Source organism: Hylobates moloch, unplaced genomic scaffold (genome assembly GCF_009828535.3).
Source record: "Hylobates moloch isolate HMO894 unplaced genomic scaffold, HMol_V3 SCAFFOLD_33, whole genome shotgun sequence".
Taxonomy (NCBI): domain Eukaryota; kingdom Metazoa; phylum Chordata; class Mammalia; order Primates; family Hylobatidae; genus Hylobates; species Hylobates moloch.
Genome location: NW_026652308.1, coordinates 2,883,914 through 2,901,163, shown reverse-complemented (window position 1 = coordinate 2,901,163; position 17,250 = coordinate 2,883,914). Strand labels below are relative to the sequence as shown.

At 44.3% G+C, this 17,250-nt stretch overlaps 1 protein-coding gene across 2 annotated transcripts in view; it reads left to right on the top strand.

Annotated features, from left to right (window-relative positions):
• Nucleotides 1-17,250, top strand: part of LOC116463304 (CREB-regulated transcription coactivator 3) — a 115,992-nt gene that overhangs the window by 55,022 nt on the left and 43,720 nt on the right. For both annotated transcript variants that reach the window (XM_032146338.2, XM_032146337.2), the window contains exon 3: nucleotides 10,059-10,178. In XM_032146338.2, the coding sequence (XP_032002229.1) occupies nucleotides 10,059-10,178 (120 nt within the window). The remainder of the gene's footprint in view (nucleotides 1-10,058; nucleotides 10,179-17,250) is intronic.

Here is a 17,250-nt window from a genome sequence, read left to right as displayed (position 1 = left end):
GTCCAGTCACTTCTGCGAGACTGGAATAGACTAGCCCCAAAGATGGTGTAGTGCTGGAAGGCTGCTGGGGGAAAAGGCTCCCAAAACCCAGAACAGCTGGGAGCCTCACAGGAGTTTTGTGAATGGAAGCCCCTGCCTGCTGGCATACCTAAGCACTGCAGAGGGCAAAGGAAGAGTGTTGGGGGCTGCTGTCAGAGAGGCTGGCTGGGTGCTGGCAGGTCTGACGCTGGAGATTTGTTATACATTTTGAACTTCTCTTTAAGTTTCTCTTTTCTTTTCTTTTTTTCTTTTTTGAATGATGTTATAATAGGGTATTTAACCAAGTATGACATCCTTTTTTATTCCGCTTAGTTTGTAAGGTAGGCTTAAATGATCCATTTAACCCCAAGGCAGTGTGAATTAATAGCAGCCCCTTTGTTGTGGGCAGGCCTTCACGACTCCCCCACTTGTCAAAGGAGAATCAAAGGAGGTGCTGGCAGTGCCTAGAATGATCTCCAGCTGGGTTCCCAAGAGAGGCACAGTTGTTCCTTTGTTATTTAGACTTGTCCTTTTTAAAAGAGGGAGGCTATAACATCTTCCATTAGCTTCAGTCCGCATATAAATAAAGAGCCCTGCAAGCTTCAGGAACCTGCCTTACTTCCTAAACTTGTTAAATTTCCACGCTTCTCCAAAGCATTTTTTTTTTTTTTGAGATGGAGTTTGGTTCCTGTTGCCCAGGCTGGAATGCAGTGGCACGATCTCAGCTCCCTATACCCTCCGCCTCCTAGATTCAAACAATTCTCCTGCCTCAGCCTCCCCAGTAGCTGGGATTACAGGCATGTACCACCATGCTTGGCTAATTTTGTATTTTTAGTAGACATGGGGTTTCACCATATTGGTCAGGCTGGTCTCGAACTCCTGACCTTAGGTGATCCGCCCACCTCGGCCTCTCAAAGTGCTGGGATTACAGGCGTGAGCCACCGTGCCCGGTCCCCAGCGGAATTTTTTAAAAAGATTTGTGGTCTCATTATGTTGCCCAGACTGGACACCAACAGAAATTTATTTAGTACTGGTGGCCAATCTGTCACGGATTTGTCAAGAACTAAAGAAGTAAACTAAAGAAGAACCAAGCAGCATCATGGGCAAGCTGGAGGCCCAGTAGAGCTAAATGATGAGTTTAAGGATGCCATTAGAGCCAAGCATTAACTACCCTATCTAGTGTCTCTACTACCAGCTACATTTCCAACCAGTCTCCTCTCCTACCCAAGCTGTGTTGGAAACAGATACAAACCCAAGTATACAGAGGAATTAAGAAGGGTTGGGGTAGCATTTTAATTCTATCAGAGGAAGCATTATCGTCAATGAATAGCTTTGTGACTTTTAGCTAACCATTTACCTAATATTAAGTTAGATACTTACTCCAAATGAGACTACCGGAGCCAATGTCAATTTGTAGATGTGCCATTTATATTGTATCATAGTCAGGTATCTTAGCAAGACTAGTATCCTGTAATTGAATCTTAAATCTTCAGTGGATTTAGAAGAACGTAATACAGTTTATCTGGGGAATTTCTTTTTCATTTTTCTTTTTTTAAACAACAAGGTCTCGCTATGTGCCCCAGGCTGGAGTGCAGTGGTATGATCATAGCTCACTGCAGCCTCCACCTCCTGTGCTCAAGGGATCTTCCCACCTCAGCCTCCCAAGTAGCTGGGACTACAGGTGTGTGCCACTGTGCCTATCTAGTTTTTCAATTCTTCGCAGAGACAAGGTCTGCCTATGCTGCCCAGGCTGGTCTCAAACTCCTGGGCTCAAGCAGTCCTCCCACCATGAGCTCCCAAAGTACTGGGATTACAGGCATGAGCCATGGTGCCCAGTCTGGAAAATTTCTTAATAGTTTTTTTTTTTTTTTTTTTTACTTCTGTATATATCAGTACAAATCTGTGTAAAATCTCAAAAAGAATTGATTTTATGTAGGCCATATAGCAAAGGAGGCAAAGCGGTGAGGTGAAGAGAATACTGAATGAGGCTCGGGATCCTGAGTTTAAGTTTTTAGGCTGCTACAAACTAGCTCTGTGATCTTGAGAAAAATCACTTCAGCTCTCTGGATCTTGGTTTCCCATCTGTAGAAGGAAAGAACAGAATTACACTCCCTCTTGCTTTTACTTGTGTTGCTTTCTCTGCTAAGCCAGCAACTCCAGTTCCCTTCCTTTGTCTATCCCCACCTTATTTTCACCTGCTGCAAGCTGGAAAATGAGGTGCCTCAGTTTGTTAGACCTGGGTGGGATGTAATGGAGAACTGGAGGGGTTCCTTTCTAACTGCTGTCCTCTGGGGTTCTTATCCGTTTTTGTTATTTAGGGGCTTTCTTTGCTTTCTGGCTCACCGCTGAGATGGTTGAAATTGCCACATAAATGACTCCTGTAGCACATTGTCCTTATAGCATAAAATAATGGTGACATCACATTCCGGTGCAGTCCTCTGTAATATTGAAGCTTCATGCCAGTACACATTCCCAGTGTTGACAATGGTATTCCAGGAAAATATGTGTTGCTCTTTCAGGAGTTTTATCACTTTTTTTCTTGATCACGAGTCATCATGAGGTCTGTCATTGAAGCTACTAAGAGTTGTCTTATGTAGAATTGCTTCTGTTTGAGAATATCGATTAGGCACCCCTTTGTAAAGATGCTGAGGTTGTGGTATTCTGGATCAATACTTTTTCAAAGTATTAACCATTTATATGCTTAATCCTGGTTTTCTGCATGTTTTTAATATATTTTTTAAAACTTGGTAGAACTTCTTCTTTTTTTTTTTTTTTTTTTTTTTTGGAGATGGAGTCTCGCTTTGTCACCCAAGCTGGAATGCAGTGGCGCAATCTCAGCTCACTGCAACCTCTGCCCCCCTGGGTTCAAGCAATTCTCCTGCCTTAGCCTCCCGGTCGCTGGCACTACGGACACTCACTACCATGCCCAGCTAATTTTTGTGTTTTTAGTAGAGACGGAGTTTCACAATGTTGGCCATGGCTGGTCTCGAACTCCTAACCTCATGATCACCCACCTTGGCCTCCCAAAGTGCTGGGGTTATAGGCATGAGCCACCGTGCCTGGCCCTGTAGAACTTCTTACAGGATGTATTTGGGCATACCATTAGCATTTAGAAACACATATTTCACTTCAAGGTATTTGGAAATTACATTTCTCCTGTTTTTAGTAACTTTGTATAAAAATACAACTATAAGCTAGATTTTTCTACTTAGCTGCAGAAGAAAAACGTATGTCTTGATTGTTCACACATAAAGAATATACTGTACCATATATACTTTTAATAATGATAATCTTCCTAGTTGATAATAAACAACAACTCTCCAATTCTTGGACTTCAGCTCATTTCCTAACTTAGCGTGGGCTTATGTAGGAATCTGCTTATGGTTACCAGTCAAGTAAGATCTGGGGTTTCTAATTAACCACAAACATAATGATATGCCAACAGTATCGTACATTGACCCAAACAGTTAATGCATATGTAGGTCACATTGATAGACCAATAGTGTCTAAATTAGAGGAAATAATTTCCCCCCTAGGTGACAAAATCTAGTTGCAGCTTTTCAGCCATTCATCCCAGGCTGCAGCTTTCAGATGCTATGTGATAGGTAGGTGTGCACCTACACGTAACTGATGTCTCATCTGAGCTCTAGGTCCCTTGGGGAAGTACTCTGGGAGTATGGTACTGTCTGCCATTAGCTCTAAACTTCTACCCGGAAATCTACAACTCTGCTTCTTTTGGAAGATTCACGTGTCCTATTTCATTACAGAAAGAGTTCTGCTGTTAGCATTAGCCATGTCACTCCCCTCCCTGGTCTATCTAGCACTGGATCCCAGACACTGATGTGGAGAAGCATTTCTGTATGGAGGCACAGAAGCCCTCTCTTCCTCATTTGATGTCTAGGTCCCATGTTCTGAAACAGGAGAGTGCTTTTCAGATCCTGAGCCTAGGGCCCTCCTTAAAACACGTAGATTCCCATTTACATGTTCATTTCTTTCTTGCTTGCTTTCTGTATTTATTTACTACAGACAAGGTCTCCCCTCTGTCACCCAGTCTGGAGTGCAGTGGCAGGATCTCAGTTCACTGCAACCACTGCCTCCCAGGCTCAAGTGATCCTCCTGCCTCAGCCTCCCAAGTAGCTGGGACTACAAGCGTGAACCACCACACCTGACAAATTTTTGTATTTTTTGTAAAGATGGGGTTTTGCCATATTGCCAAAGCTAGTCTCAAACTCATGAGCTCAAATGATCCACCCATATCAGCCTCCCAAAGTGCTGGGATTACAGCCCTGAGCCACTATGCCTGGCTCCCATTTGCAGGTTCTTTTGACTTACACCTCCCTTGTTCTTCAAGAAAATTGGCCCAGGCACAGTGGCTCACGCCGGTGATCCCAGCACTTTGGGAGGCCGAGGTGGGAGGATCACTTGAGGCCGGGAGATCGAGACCAGCCTGGGCAACATGGCAAAACCATCTCTACTAAACATATAAAAATAAAAAAATAAAAAAATTAGCCAGGCGTGGTAGCACATGCCTGTAATCCTAGCTACTCAAGAGGCTGAGCTGAGGCAGGAGAATTGCTCGAACTTGGGAGGCAGAGGTTACAGTGAGCTGAGATCACACCACTGCACTGCAGCCTGGGTGACATGCGACTGTGTCTCAAAAAAAAAAGGTAAGAAAAATGGGACTCTTTCATTCAGTCTCTCTCTGCCATCACTACCATATTAGCCAGCTTTGCTTTAGTAACAATCCAAAAACTCAGACTCTCAACAAACATTTATTTTTCACTCACATTACTTGTCAGTGGTGCTGGAATACCTTCTACGTCTCTCCTCTGTGTATCTTCTCCATCTGCAACTGAGGCTGAAGGAGCATCCCCTACTTAAGACATGATAGTCTCATGGCAGAAGGAAAAGAGTATGAGAGTTTCTGTTTGAACAATATGAACATCACATTTGCTCATAAGCCATTGGCCAAAGCAAGTCACATGGGCCAGTCAACTTTTTTTTAGCCATTCATCCCAGGCTGCAGCTGGGTGACGTCAGAGGTGACTTGGAATGGCAACAGATGGTGCCTGAGCTGTAGGACCCTTGGGGAGCACTGTGGGAGGCTCAGAATGCTGGGGCAGTCCCTAATAGTGATGCCGCTACTCCTGACCACAAAAGGACTCTGCAGGTCAGCCCCATCTTTGACAAGATGCTTCCCAGTGTTCCACCATGCAGACAGACACTCATCCTCCTTTCCAATGTCCGGGTATCCCTGGGACAAGCAGCTCTTACATACGTAACATCATTTTGTCTTCTCAACAAGCCTGTGGAAGTTATCATTTCCACTTTTTAGATAAGGAAGATGAAGTAACTTGTTAATAAGTGGAACATCCTGAACTTGAACTGTTTCTTTGACTCTGAATCATATGTGTTTTTGGGGTTTTGTTGTTGTTGTCGTTGTTATTTTTATTTTTATTTGTTTTCTGAGACAGAGTCTCACTCTGTCACCCAGGCTGGAGTGCAGTGGCGCAATCTCAGCTCACTACAACCTCCGCCTCCCGGGTTCAAGCAATTCTTCTGCCTCAGCCTCCTGAGTAGCTAGGATTACAGGCATGCGCCACCATGCCCGGCTAATTTTTGTATTTTTAATAGAGATGGGGTTTCACCATGTTGGCCAGGCTGGTCTTGAACTCCTGACCTCATGATCCACCTGTGTAGGCCTCCCAAAGTCCTGGGATTACAGGCGTGAGCCACTGCGCCCAGCCTGTTGTTATTTTTAAGAGACAGGGTCTTGTTCTGTCACCCAGGCTGGAGTACAGTGGCGCAATCATAGCTCACTGTAGCCTGAAATTCCTGGGGTCAAGGCATCCTGAGCCTCAGCCTCAGCCTCCTGAGTAGCTAGCACTACAGGTGCACATCACCACACCAGCTAATTTAACAAAAATTTTTGTAGAGACAGGGTCTCACTGTGTTGTCCAGGATGGACTCAAACTCCGGGCCTCAAGTGACCCTCCCCCTCGGCCTCCCGTAGTGCTAGGATTATAGGCGTGAGCCACTACAACCAGCCCAAATGATATATTCTTTGAATGGCAATGCGAAATGTTTAAATTACTGGCCAGGTGCAGTTGCTCACGCCTGTAATCCCAGTACTTTGGGAGGCCGAGGGAGGCGGATCACTTGAGGTCAGGAGTTCAAGACCAGTGTGGCCAACATGGTGAAACCCCATCTCTACTAAAAATACAAAAATTGGCCTGGTGTGGTGGCATGCGCCTGTAATCCCAGCTACTCAGGAAGCTAAGGCAGGAGAATCGCTTGAACCCAGGAGGTGGAGGTTGCAGTGAGCCAAGATTGCACCACCACACTCCATCCTGGGCAACAGAGAGAGATTCCATCTCAAAAAAATTAAATAGGCTGGGTACAGTGGCTCACACCTGTAATCCCATTACTTTGGGAGGCCGAGGCGGGCGGATTGCCTGAGGTCAGGAGTTCGACACCAGTCTGGCCAACATGGTGAATCCCCGTCTCTACTAAAAATACAAAAAAATTAGCTGAGAGTGGTGGCATGTGCCTGTAATCCCAGCTACTGGGGAGGCTGAGGCAGGGGAATTGCTTGAACCAGGGAGGTGGAGGCTGCAGTGAGCCGAGATCACACCACTTCACTCCAGCCTGGGTGACACAGCAAGACTCCGTCTCAAAAAAAATAATAATAATAAATAAAAGAAAATACTGTATGTACTCTGCAGATATAACCATGTAAGAACTTACATGGATAAAACTTGAAAAGGAGTAGAAAAAGTGAAGTGCTTGGCCTTTTGAGTGGCACGTAGTATTTCTTTGTCACCCAGGCTGGAGTGCAGTGGCATGATCTTGGCTCACTGCAACCTCTGCCGCCTGAGTTCAAGTGATTCTAGTGCCACCATGCCTGGCTAATTTTTATATTTTTAGTAGAGGCGGGGTTTTGCCACGTTGCCCAGGCAGGTCTGAAATTCCTGACCTCAAACGATCCGCCTACCTCAGCCTCCCGAAGTGCTGGGATTACAGGTGTGAGCCACTGCACCCAGTGCAGACTTCATCCTTAAACCTCCTTCAGTTTCTGGCTTCCCTGACTGAACGGCTGTTCATTTGATGAGGAAGGCAGATCTTTGAGAAGTAATTGAGAAGGTTAAGCCAAATATAGTTTGGAGTAAGATCAGATACTGCAGGGGCAGAGAGTTGAGATTAGGCCACAGTGAGGAAAAGAAGAAAATATCAAATGTAAGCAGAGATTAACACCCCACAACTGAATATCAGCAGTAATACAAGATTTGGGCCAGCAGCAGGGTTAATGCAAAAGAGGCAGCTGTTAAATCAAAAATATAAGCTTTTGTTTTGTTTTGTTTTTTGTTTTAGAGACAAGGTCTTGCTATGTTGCCCAGGCTGGAGTGCGGTGGTGTGATCATAGTTCACTGCAGCCTCGAACACCTGGGTTCAAGTGATCCTCCTGCCTCAGCCTCCCCAGTAGCTAGGATGACAGGTGGGCACCACCACGGCCCACTATTTTTTGTTTTTTTTTAATTTTTTTTGTAGAAGTGAGGGCTTGCAATGTTACCCAGGCTGGTCTTGAACTCCTGGCCTCAAGTGGTCCTCCCACCTCATGCTCCCAAAGTGCTGGGACTGCAGGCATGTACCACCATGCCTAGCTAATTTGTTTGTTTGTAGAGCTAATTTTTGTATTTTTTGTAGAGACAGGGTCTTACTGTGTTTCCCAGGCTGGTCTCAAAACTCCTGGTCTCAAGCAATTCTCCCACCTCCGCCTCCCAAAGTGCTGGGACTCTAGACAGGAGCCACTGCACCCAGCTAGAAAATTTAATTGGAAGTCTAAAAGACATTTCAGGAACTCTCTGCTTTTGGGAACGCCTTCTAAAGACCCTTCTCCCCACCTTCTGGACTGGCCTTCAGGAGCCCAGTTTGGCAATAATTGTGCAGTGGCTCAGGCATGTAATCCCAACACTTTGAGAGGCCAAGGTGGGTAGATAACCTGAGGTCAGGAGTTCAAGACCAGTCTGGCCAACATGGCGAGACCTTGTCTCTACAAAAAAATAAAAATTTAGCCAGCATGTTGGCATGCACTGTAGTCCCAGCTACTCAGGAGGCTGAGCCTGGGAAGTGGAGGTTGCAGTGAGCCAAGATTGTGCCACTGCACTCCAGCCTGGGCAACGAAGTGAGACCCTGTCTCAAAAAAAAGAGATCCTGTGTCCTCATTGCATCTTGCCAAGAAGCACCTGATGTCAGTTTGTCCCATTATTTTTCAGATATTTCAATATATTATTCTCTAGAATAGAGTATTCCATTGTCTGAGATAAATCTAGCTTCCCTATATCATAGTGGCTGTTTTTCTTCCAGCCCAGAAGTTTTTCCTTGGTAAGATAACTTTATTTTGTGAGTTTATAGATTTGGATTATAAAAATAGATCGGAACTGTTAGACTAATTTGGCTCAGAGATTTTATGAGTCCACTTGGGAGAAATAGGGTAATTCCCAAATCCAAAATGAGAAAATCCATGTTTAACAAAGAAAACTTAGTTTTTAGCTGAAGGAAGTCCCCTATAAAAACATATTGTGTCACAGGATTCCTTTCACAGTAAGCTACCAATTTTATATGTGACTCAACTGACAATTGACATAAAACTCTGTTTTAAATGATTAGTATGTGAGGTGATGGATATGTTAATAACTTGATTTCATCATTTTGCTATGTATACATATATCAAAACATCATGTTGTACAGTGTAAATATATACAATTTTTCTTTGTCAGTAACTCCTTAATGCTGGAGGGGATGGGAGAAGAAAATCTGTTTTCTATATTTCACAAGCACATCTATTGCACAATGTATACACGTTGCCCCATTATGTGAGATTTATTGGCCCAGCCTAGGATTTGGCTTTTGACAACCAAAAAGGTTGCCCTTTGTGATGCCAGTCTCAAAAGTGTTAAGAACGTACCCCAAGCATCTCTTTAAAAAGGATTTTGGATTTATTGACCGTGAATTTATCTAGAATCTGTTTCTACTTTCATTTGTACCATTTAGGGACTGATGATTTGTATGTTTTCCACTTGTATTTACATAGCATTCCTTTTTTCCTCTTTAACTCAGGGGTTACACAGTCTGAATGTCTAAAATGATGAGTCAGTGAAATGGTTTGTGTGTAAGGATTCACAGTAAGAGAGTGGGTGTCCCATCTACAGGGAGCAGCCATGCTCAACTTCAGCTTGAGATGAGGTGTGGTGGTTCATTGTGGCCAAGATATTTTGATTTATGGCTGGGCGCGGTGGCTCATATGCCTGTAATCCTAGCACTTTGGGAGGCTGAGGCGGGCTGATCACCTGAGGTCAGGAGTTTGAGACCAGCCTGGCCAACATGGTGAAACCCTGTCTCTACTAAAAATACAAAAATTAGCTGGGCGTGGTGGCGCACATCTGTAATCCCAGCTACTTGGGAGGCTGAGGCAGGAGAATCCTTTGAACTTGGGAGGCGGAGGTTGCAGTGAGCTGAGATCACACCATTGCACTCCAGCCTGGGCAACAGAGCAAGACTCCATCTCAAAAAAAAAAAAAAATATTCTGACTTTTCCCTAGAATCCTCAAGTCTGAATTTTCAAACATTATGAATTCAATCAAAAATTTTAAAAAGACACCGTGCAGAACAAATAGGTGCCTCATGGCTTGCCAGTTTCTTTCTTTAATATACCTCTTTTACATTTCAAAGTGTCCTTTCTAGTTTTCTGGGATTTAGTATATGAATTCACCGTCTTCTGATTCTCCTCCCCCAATTGCATGACAACTTTTATTATTCTTTCAGCTTTCCTCTTAACACACTACAGATTGTGATTATTTTATGGTTATTATAAAGAAATAGTTCCGTATACTGCTTTATTTACCTTGACCCCAACGCCCACTAATGTATAATAAGTAAAACTGTAAAATCAGTCCTTTCATCTGCTGTTGTTATCAGTTGTTCTTGAGGGTGAGTGTCAATTTCATGGTTGGAGGCCAACTCTTCTTCCCTTCTCTCTGCAGCCGTCATTTCACCAAGCTGATAATGTTCGGGGAACCCGCCATCACGGGCTGGTGGAGAGGCCATCCAGGAACCGCTTCCACCCCCTCCACCGAAGGTCTGGGGACAAACCAGGGCGACAAATATCCTTTTTTACTCTTCAAAGGGAGTGTGCATTCTGAAATGTTTGAAAAGTTTTCAGGATTTATCTTCCCTGCAATTCTCCTTTGGCCTCAAAATCTTCATTTATCTGATGAAAGGAGGCAATACAAATAAATGAGTTGGAAACTAGAAACATCTCTGCAGTCAGCATTGGAAACATCATTGTAGGTGTTTATGAAAGCATCATTAAGGTTCAGTTTAATGAAATAACAACAAAAACAACCTGTAATTCAGTCCCATTGCAGGGTGTTCTGAGCATTTTCTCCAGAAATTGGCCAAGTTAGAGTTAAACCTGACTTTGAATCAGGTTAGAGAGACTTAGTCTATCTAGCAAAAATGGACATAGAGATATGTGATTTATTTGTACTTCTTTTGATCTGCTGACCTGCTTTGGGAACTTACAGACAAAATTTCATATGATTTTCTGTTTGTGATGTTTCAAACTCAGTAAGTGATAACTAAAATAAGCCTAGAATATAGGAAAATCTCATGCAGTGATATACAGTCACACCAAACTCTATGCTGTTAAGTAGATATAAAGGAAAGGAAATGGTGAATTCACTTGACAGTTTCATTTAATCAGTGCTGTTTACGGGGCGGCAGTGGTGGGTACAGCTGTGTGACCAACATTGTGCCGAAGGCTTTGGGGAACAGAACTGAGCTGGATTTTTTGGGAGAGGACACAGAAGTGTGCCAGGAGGGCCCGTGCTCTCACTTCATTCTTCTCAGTACTCGGGCGCAGGGGTGGAGGAAGGAGAAGAAAGGCGGGGTGGGTCTTGCTGCGGAGAGCTGAATTCCTGGCAGTGATGGTAGAGTTGGCTTCACAAGCCTAGAAACCAGGAAGTGGGGGCAGGGCACTCATGTTTACTGAGCACCTACCCATGCCAGGCGCTGTGCTGGGCAATTTATGTGTCATTTAGTCCTCAAAAACTCACTGAGTCGTTAATTTTTTTAACCCTCATTTTCTGATGAGGAAACTGAGTGTGTGGTGAAGTAACCCAGGATTCAGACCAGGCCCAGCTGATGGCCCAGCCTGTGCTCTACCCTCCCTGTGCCACCTGCGACCACTCGCAGTGATGAGGGCCTTGTACAAGGGAGCCAGGAGTTGTGGGGGCACTCTAGGGAAACCCCAACTTTTCTTGCCTTCAAGCTTCTTGCAGTTTTTAATCTATTTGGAAGCAAGGATAATGACCCCAGGGAATGTTTTTCTCTCCCCTTTCTCCCGCCCCCAGTAACACACCACATTTGGTCCACAGAAGGACTGACTTCTGATTTTGCGTATTATGTGGCTGTTATCAAGGAAAGTAAAGATGATAAATGATCTTGAGAATCTATTCTGGAATGTGTGATAACTTTGACATTGAATGAAAAAGGCAAAAGGAAACGGAGGCAATTCATCAGCAAATTTGCACGTCAGGATGGAGTAGTACATCAAACCATTGTCCAAATTGCCAAGAATATTCAGGCAAAAGACTTGGAGTGTTTCTTTGCTTGATTTAACAATGTATATTTTTTTGGCTGGGTACGGTGGCTCATGCCTGTAATCCCAGCACTTTGGGAGGCCGAGGTGGGCAGATCACGAGGTCAGGAGATTGAGACCATCCTGGCTAACGTGGTGAAACCCCATCTCTACTAAAATTACAAAAAATTAGCCAGGCTTGGTGGCAGGCATCTGTAATCCCAGGCTGAGGCAGGAGAATGGTGTGAACCCGGGAGGTGGAACTTGCAGTGAACCGAGATCGCGCCACTGCACTCCAGCCTGGGCAACAGAGCGAGACTCCGTCTCAAAAAAAAAAACACAAAAAACCAATGTATATTTTTTCAGTTCTCAGTTCCCTCTTTCTCTTGTCAGTGCTCTCATTTCTATATATTAGATTAAACATTACGCTATATATATGTATGTGTGTATGTATATGTGGCTATCTCAGATACTTTTGAAGTACAGTCTAAATGTATCAGCATGCATATAGCTTTACTAACCAAAATAGAGGAGGAAATCGAAGAAAAAAGAGGAGAATGTTTATTCACTTATAAAAATTGTTAAGTATGTGCTGGTGGTCAGACACCGTTTTAGACATTTTAGTTCACTATAACAGTAAACAGCATGGTCCCTGACCTCAAGTTGCCCAGGGTTCAGTGGGAGAGGCTACTCAGCAAACAAGCAGCCACGGCAGGTATGGCGTCTGCAGGGAGGCAGCTCAGGGCCTGTGGGAGCACGTCGGAGGTGCAGCTTGAACCAGTCTGGGGAAACGAAGAAGACATCCTAGGGGAAAATCTGAGGCTTGAAGGATAAGAAGAGGATAAAGTGTTCATTCAGCAGATCTTTACAGAGCCCCATCTCTGTGCCGGGTGCTGTTCTAAGCACTGGGGACCCAGTGATGAATAAGGCAGACATACGTCCTGCTTTCTTGAGTTTACGGTCCTGTGGGAGATGACAGCAAACAGGCAATAATAAAGGAAAATGGCTTTAGATGGTAATGAGTGAGATTTAAGAGAGTAAAGCAGTTGGGAGGTATGTTCCAGGCAGAGGGAAGAGAATGTGGTGCAAAGTCCCAGAAAGGGAGATGACTTCTTGTGTTCAGGGGACTCTATCTCTTATGATTGGGTATAATCTGGCACTGTATGGATCAACTTGAGAGCATAAGCAAAGCTAGTTAACTCCTAAAGGAAGGAGAAACAAAAACCAAGTTAGTATGCAGAGAAATTAAAGTTGTTAGACAGTATGAGTCAGATTCACTGATCATGAGCCATGTCTTTGTGGTCTCCTAAGCCCCTAAACTGGGGTCCTGGGACTGGACATCAGTTGATGCAAAGAAAGTTCTTTAGCCCAGTCTCTTTTGAGGAATCAATGGTCCGTGAAATGGGATGATTTTATTTTGGTGTTAATCTATTCCAGGGAACTTGGAGGAGGACGGCTGTGATTCCGTCTTTGCTTTCACGACCTGCATTCTGTTGGTTGTGAAATAATCTGCTTAAAATTGTGGCCTTGCACATTTGTCTACGACTTTTTTAATGAAGTTTCTTCATTTGAAAGTATAAAACACTGGTTTGAATCTTTGTAGAACAAAAGGAAAAAATCAGAATTATCTTATTATAGCTGTTTCTTGGCTTGGGTGTTATTTAAGACAAACTGGTTTAGACAAGGGTTTTAAGGGTTCACTCCTATGATAGGGTGATCTCAAATAAAATGAACATTGTTTAACAAATATTCTGGCTTCCTCTCAGAGTGGGCAGCCACAGCACACAGAGCTCTGGCACAGGAGATTCCTTCTGGAGTGGGCTTTGCCCTTGGCATGGGCGGCCACACAAAACCAAGGCACAGCTGCAGCTGGGCCCTGGCCTAGCCCCACACAGGCAGAGGAGAGGCACTGCCAGGGCTTGCTCCTGGCTGGGGGCCTGGGCTCAGGCACTTGGAATGGAAGCTCTTCTGCCCTTCTGCAGCTGCGCAGTCTGTAGCAGCCCTTCTTAATCCCACTCCTCAAGGGTGGCGGACATGCCGTGTCCAAACACCATCGCTGAACTTCTGAACTATTAACATAAATTTATAGCAAATATTTTCTCAGACTTGTGGGTAACACACTGAGAAAGAAGGAGACATGCTGAAGAAACGTGGAAAATGGCTTCCTCTAAAGGAAGTCAAGAGTTCACCAGCGTGAAGGGTCATGAAGAGATGCCTAAGACCTACCAGAGTTAGGAATGATTCTCCTCTCTGAGCTAGGCCTTGCTTTGATTCTTTTCATCATAATGAGATGAAAATGTGAGGACATTGGTTTATAGGACACTGTTTCTTTGAAATGCATGGCCTATTACATTTGAGAAACACCACACTCTGTATCACCTCTTGGAGCCTGACCGTATATATCAGGGCTCTGAAAAGTCCTGCAGTTAAGAAACTTCTTATCTTTAACCCAGAATTTCCAAAACTTAAGTGATCACAAAATCCAACTTTTACCTAACCACCCGTCTTATCTTGAAGGACAAGGAAACATTGGTCTTCAGAATTCTAAGGGGGAAATATTCTGACTTCACAATACCACATGCAACCTGTTTGCCTCTCATTTGCTGAGGGAAACAGGATGTTCTTATAAATGCAAGGACTCAAAAAGATGCCACTCATATCCTCCCTTAAAGTTTCACTTTAAGATGTCTTCTAGTGGGACGTAGTTAGAGGTAAAGGGACAAAAGGAAGTAGAATGACAATAAACACATGGCTGAGAAATCAGGAAGGAGCCAAATTGTGGCCAGTTTTCTACATTAAATCTGACCCTGAAACTTGTCTTGGTAGGTGGGTTCTGTTAACCAGACTCCGAGTCCACTTACCCCACCAGCTACATGGAAGGTCTCAGGCCTGCCCCACAAACTGTGTCACTGGCAGAACACAGAGTTCCAGAGCAGGAGAGAAATGACTGGCTTCCAGGCTGCCCCGACAAGGCAGTTCCTGAGCCCTGCCCAGGTACACTGACCGCATAGGGACGGGAAGCCAAGGGAAGGGAACCCTGGGCCTGCTCACCCAGCCGCAGGTCAAGCAGCACAAAGAAAGGGACAGGGCAGGTCTTGTTTTCAGCTTCTGTGGCTCAGTAACCCCACCCACTGGTAAACGGGCCAACCGATGGCCTCTCTTATCAGCAGAAGAGCTGCTCCCCTTCCTTTGGGGAAGAGTAAGAACTGTTCCTCTAACACTCCACAGGTTGAGAGGAACAGCAGTCCCTGTGTTGATGGATTGAGGCAGTAACTCGAGGAGGAAGATTTTCCTGCACAGAACTGCAGAGGCTTGGGCAGAGAGAGAACAGACTGGGATGACTCTGAGATCCTAACCTCAGTGTCTTGGTGGACAGTGGCCTCACTAAATAAGATGGACTATAAGAAGAGGAACAGATTAAGGGGACAGTGATTGGTTGGATTTTTGGTAGAATTTGAGCTGTCTTGGGTACTTTTGGCAGAGAACTTGAACAGGCAGTTGAAAGTATGCACTTGGAGTTCACAAAAGAACTGTTGGGAGCTGGAAGTACGGATTTATGAGTTACTGGACTGTGGGTGACAGTGGGGCCGAGGGAAGGATGGGATTGGCCAAGGCGAGCATGGAGGACAGGGGCTCTCCACCAAGAAGACGGACACTGGCCCTGAGGCTCTTAGGAAGTGCCTCCTAAAGCCCCTGTGCCCGGAGGCTCCCGCCACCCCCTCCACCTGCTCACACTACCTGGTGCCCAGTGATCCTGAGAGCAAGCATCCTTTACCTCTGAGAGCAATGCAGGCAGGTGTGGCCTGAGGCTGCGAGGCCACAGGACCCCAGGGAACATCAGGATGGAAGGCAAAGGGGCGGAAAGGAGTGCACAGATGGATGAGAAAAGATCCATGTGAGCGTGGGGATTTTTTTTTAAACTTTAATTTTTGTTTCCATCCATTGCAGCCACCTCTTCTTTATTTATCTTTTTCATTATCCCTCCTCCCCACCTTCCTTTTTTAATGTGGAAATCTTCTTTGAGGCAAAGCCTTCACTAAGCTTAATTAAGGAAGCAATGGAGGAGGCGCTGATGTGGTTGTTAAAAGCCCTGTGGCCTGTGCTGCCCTTCCTCTGGCACGCCAGCACCTGGCAGGGATGCCAGAAATGTTTCTTGAGTAAATGGTAAATTCAAGTTTATAAATAAGAGTGTTTCCTTTGTCTCGAGGTTGTTACTTATGGCATGTCCATGTTGTGGAGTAGTTTAAAGCCACCTGAATGGAGTTTTCTGAAATTTTCCAAAGAACAAATAAACTTTTTCTAGATTTTCCTTGCATTAACTGTAAGCGTATAACATGAGTAGTTCTCTTGGGTTTTCAAATATCCACCAAATTAGATGAGAGTAAAAATTAAGAGAGCTTAGAGGTCGCATCTTTCAGCTTTTGATGCCTCAATCTAACTATATTAAAAATTTCCAGGAATTTACTATATTTTCACGTTGTTAATATCAGGAAGGTTAAAATGCTAACTTACACCTCAACATTGAAATCACCAACGTTTGATCATACACCACTGCATTCTAATTTGTATTATCAGTACTATGAAATCAGAGGTATTGAGTTTAAAGATGGCAGTGTACTGAGAAAAATGGTAAACTTCTACTTCCTGAAATGAAGCGTTTCTGAACAGAGATTCATCAAATCTGCAGAAAAGAGAAAGGCAGATAACCATAGGTTCTGAGGCTCACTGTTTCCTCCCTAATGGCTTTGCCAACAGAAATACTGACGGGTTTTGTCTCTCACGGGCCTTCCTATTTATCACCTTTTCCTGTCCTGCCTCCTACTGTGGTGTCGCCTCATCTGTACTTCATGTACGTTAAGCCTAATAGTGAATGTTGAAGAAATGTCTCTCTTTGGAAATTATCTGTTTTATTTTATTTTCTGGGGGCATTTGGCATAGTTCACTGTTTCCTGAGAGGCAGCATAGCTTAGCGGAGGGCTCTCAGGCTTTGGTGTCAGTGAGTTGTGGGTTTGACCCCTGATCCACCAGATGTGCTATCTGATCTTGGATTTCTCAGCTCTTCTAGAACTGAGCCTCAGTTTCTTCAGCTGTAAAATGGGGAAAATATCTGCCTCCCAGGACTGAGATTAAATAAAGTGTGAACTCAGCACAGGCCTGGCACACAGTAGGTGCTTAGATATCTGTTTTCAAATTTCTGTCTTAATGTGTAGCTTGTATCTTCTTTATTATTTCCACCTTAAGAAATAAAGGTTTGGGATGAAAAGTATTATTGGTAACTGCCAAATGTATATTTAATCCAATCAGTGATCCAGGAGACAAAAGGAATGGGCTTGGTTTGGGTGAGTGATAAGGAGGCAACGTTCCACGTAGGAGGAAAGAAAGGGGAAATGACATTAGCAAAGGCAGAGGGGCAGGAAAATACAGGCTGTGTTTGTGGAACTCAGACAGCTGGAGGGAAGACGAGCAGAAGAGACCATTGTCCCCAAATTGTGGAGTACCACAATTACTAAGCCAGTAAGTTTTGATTTTGCCTTTTAGGCTGAACAAAATCATTGAAGATTTCTTAGCAGAATAATATGATTAACAATGTCTTC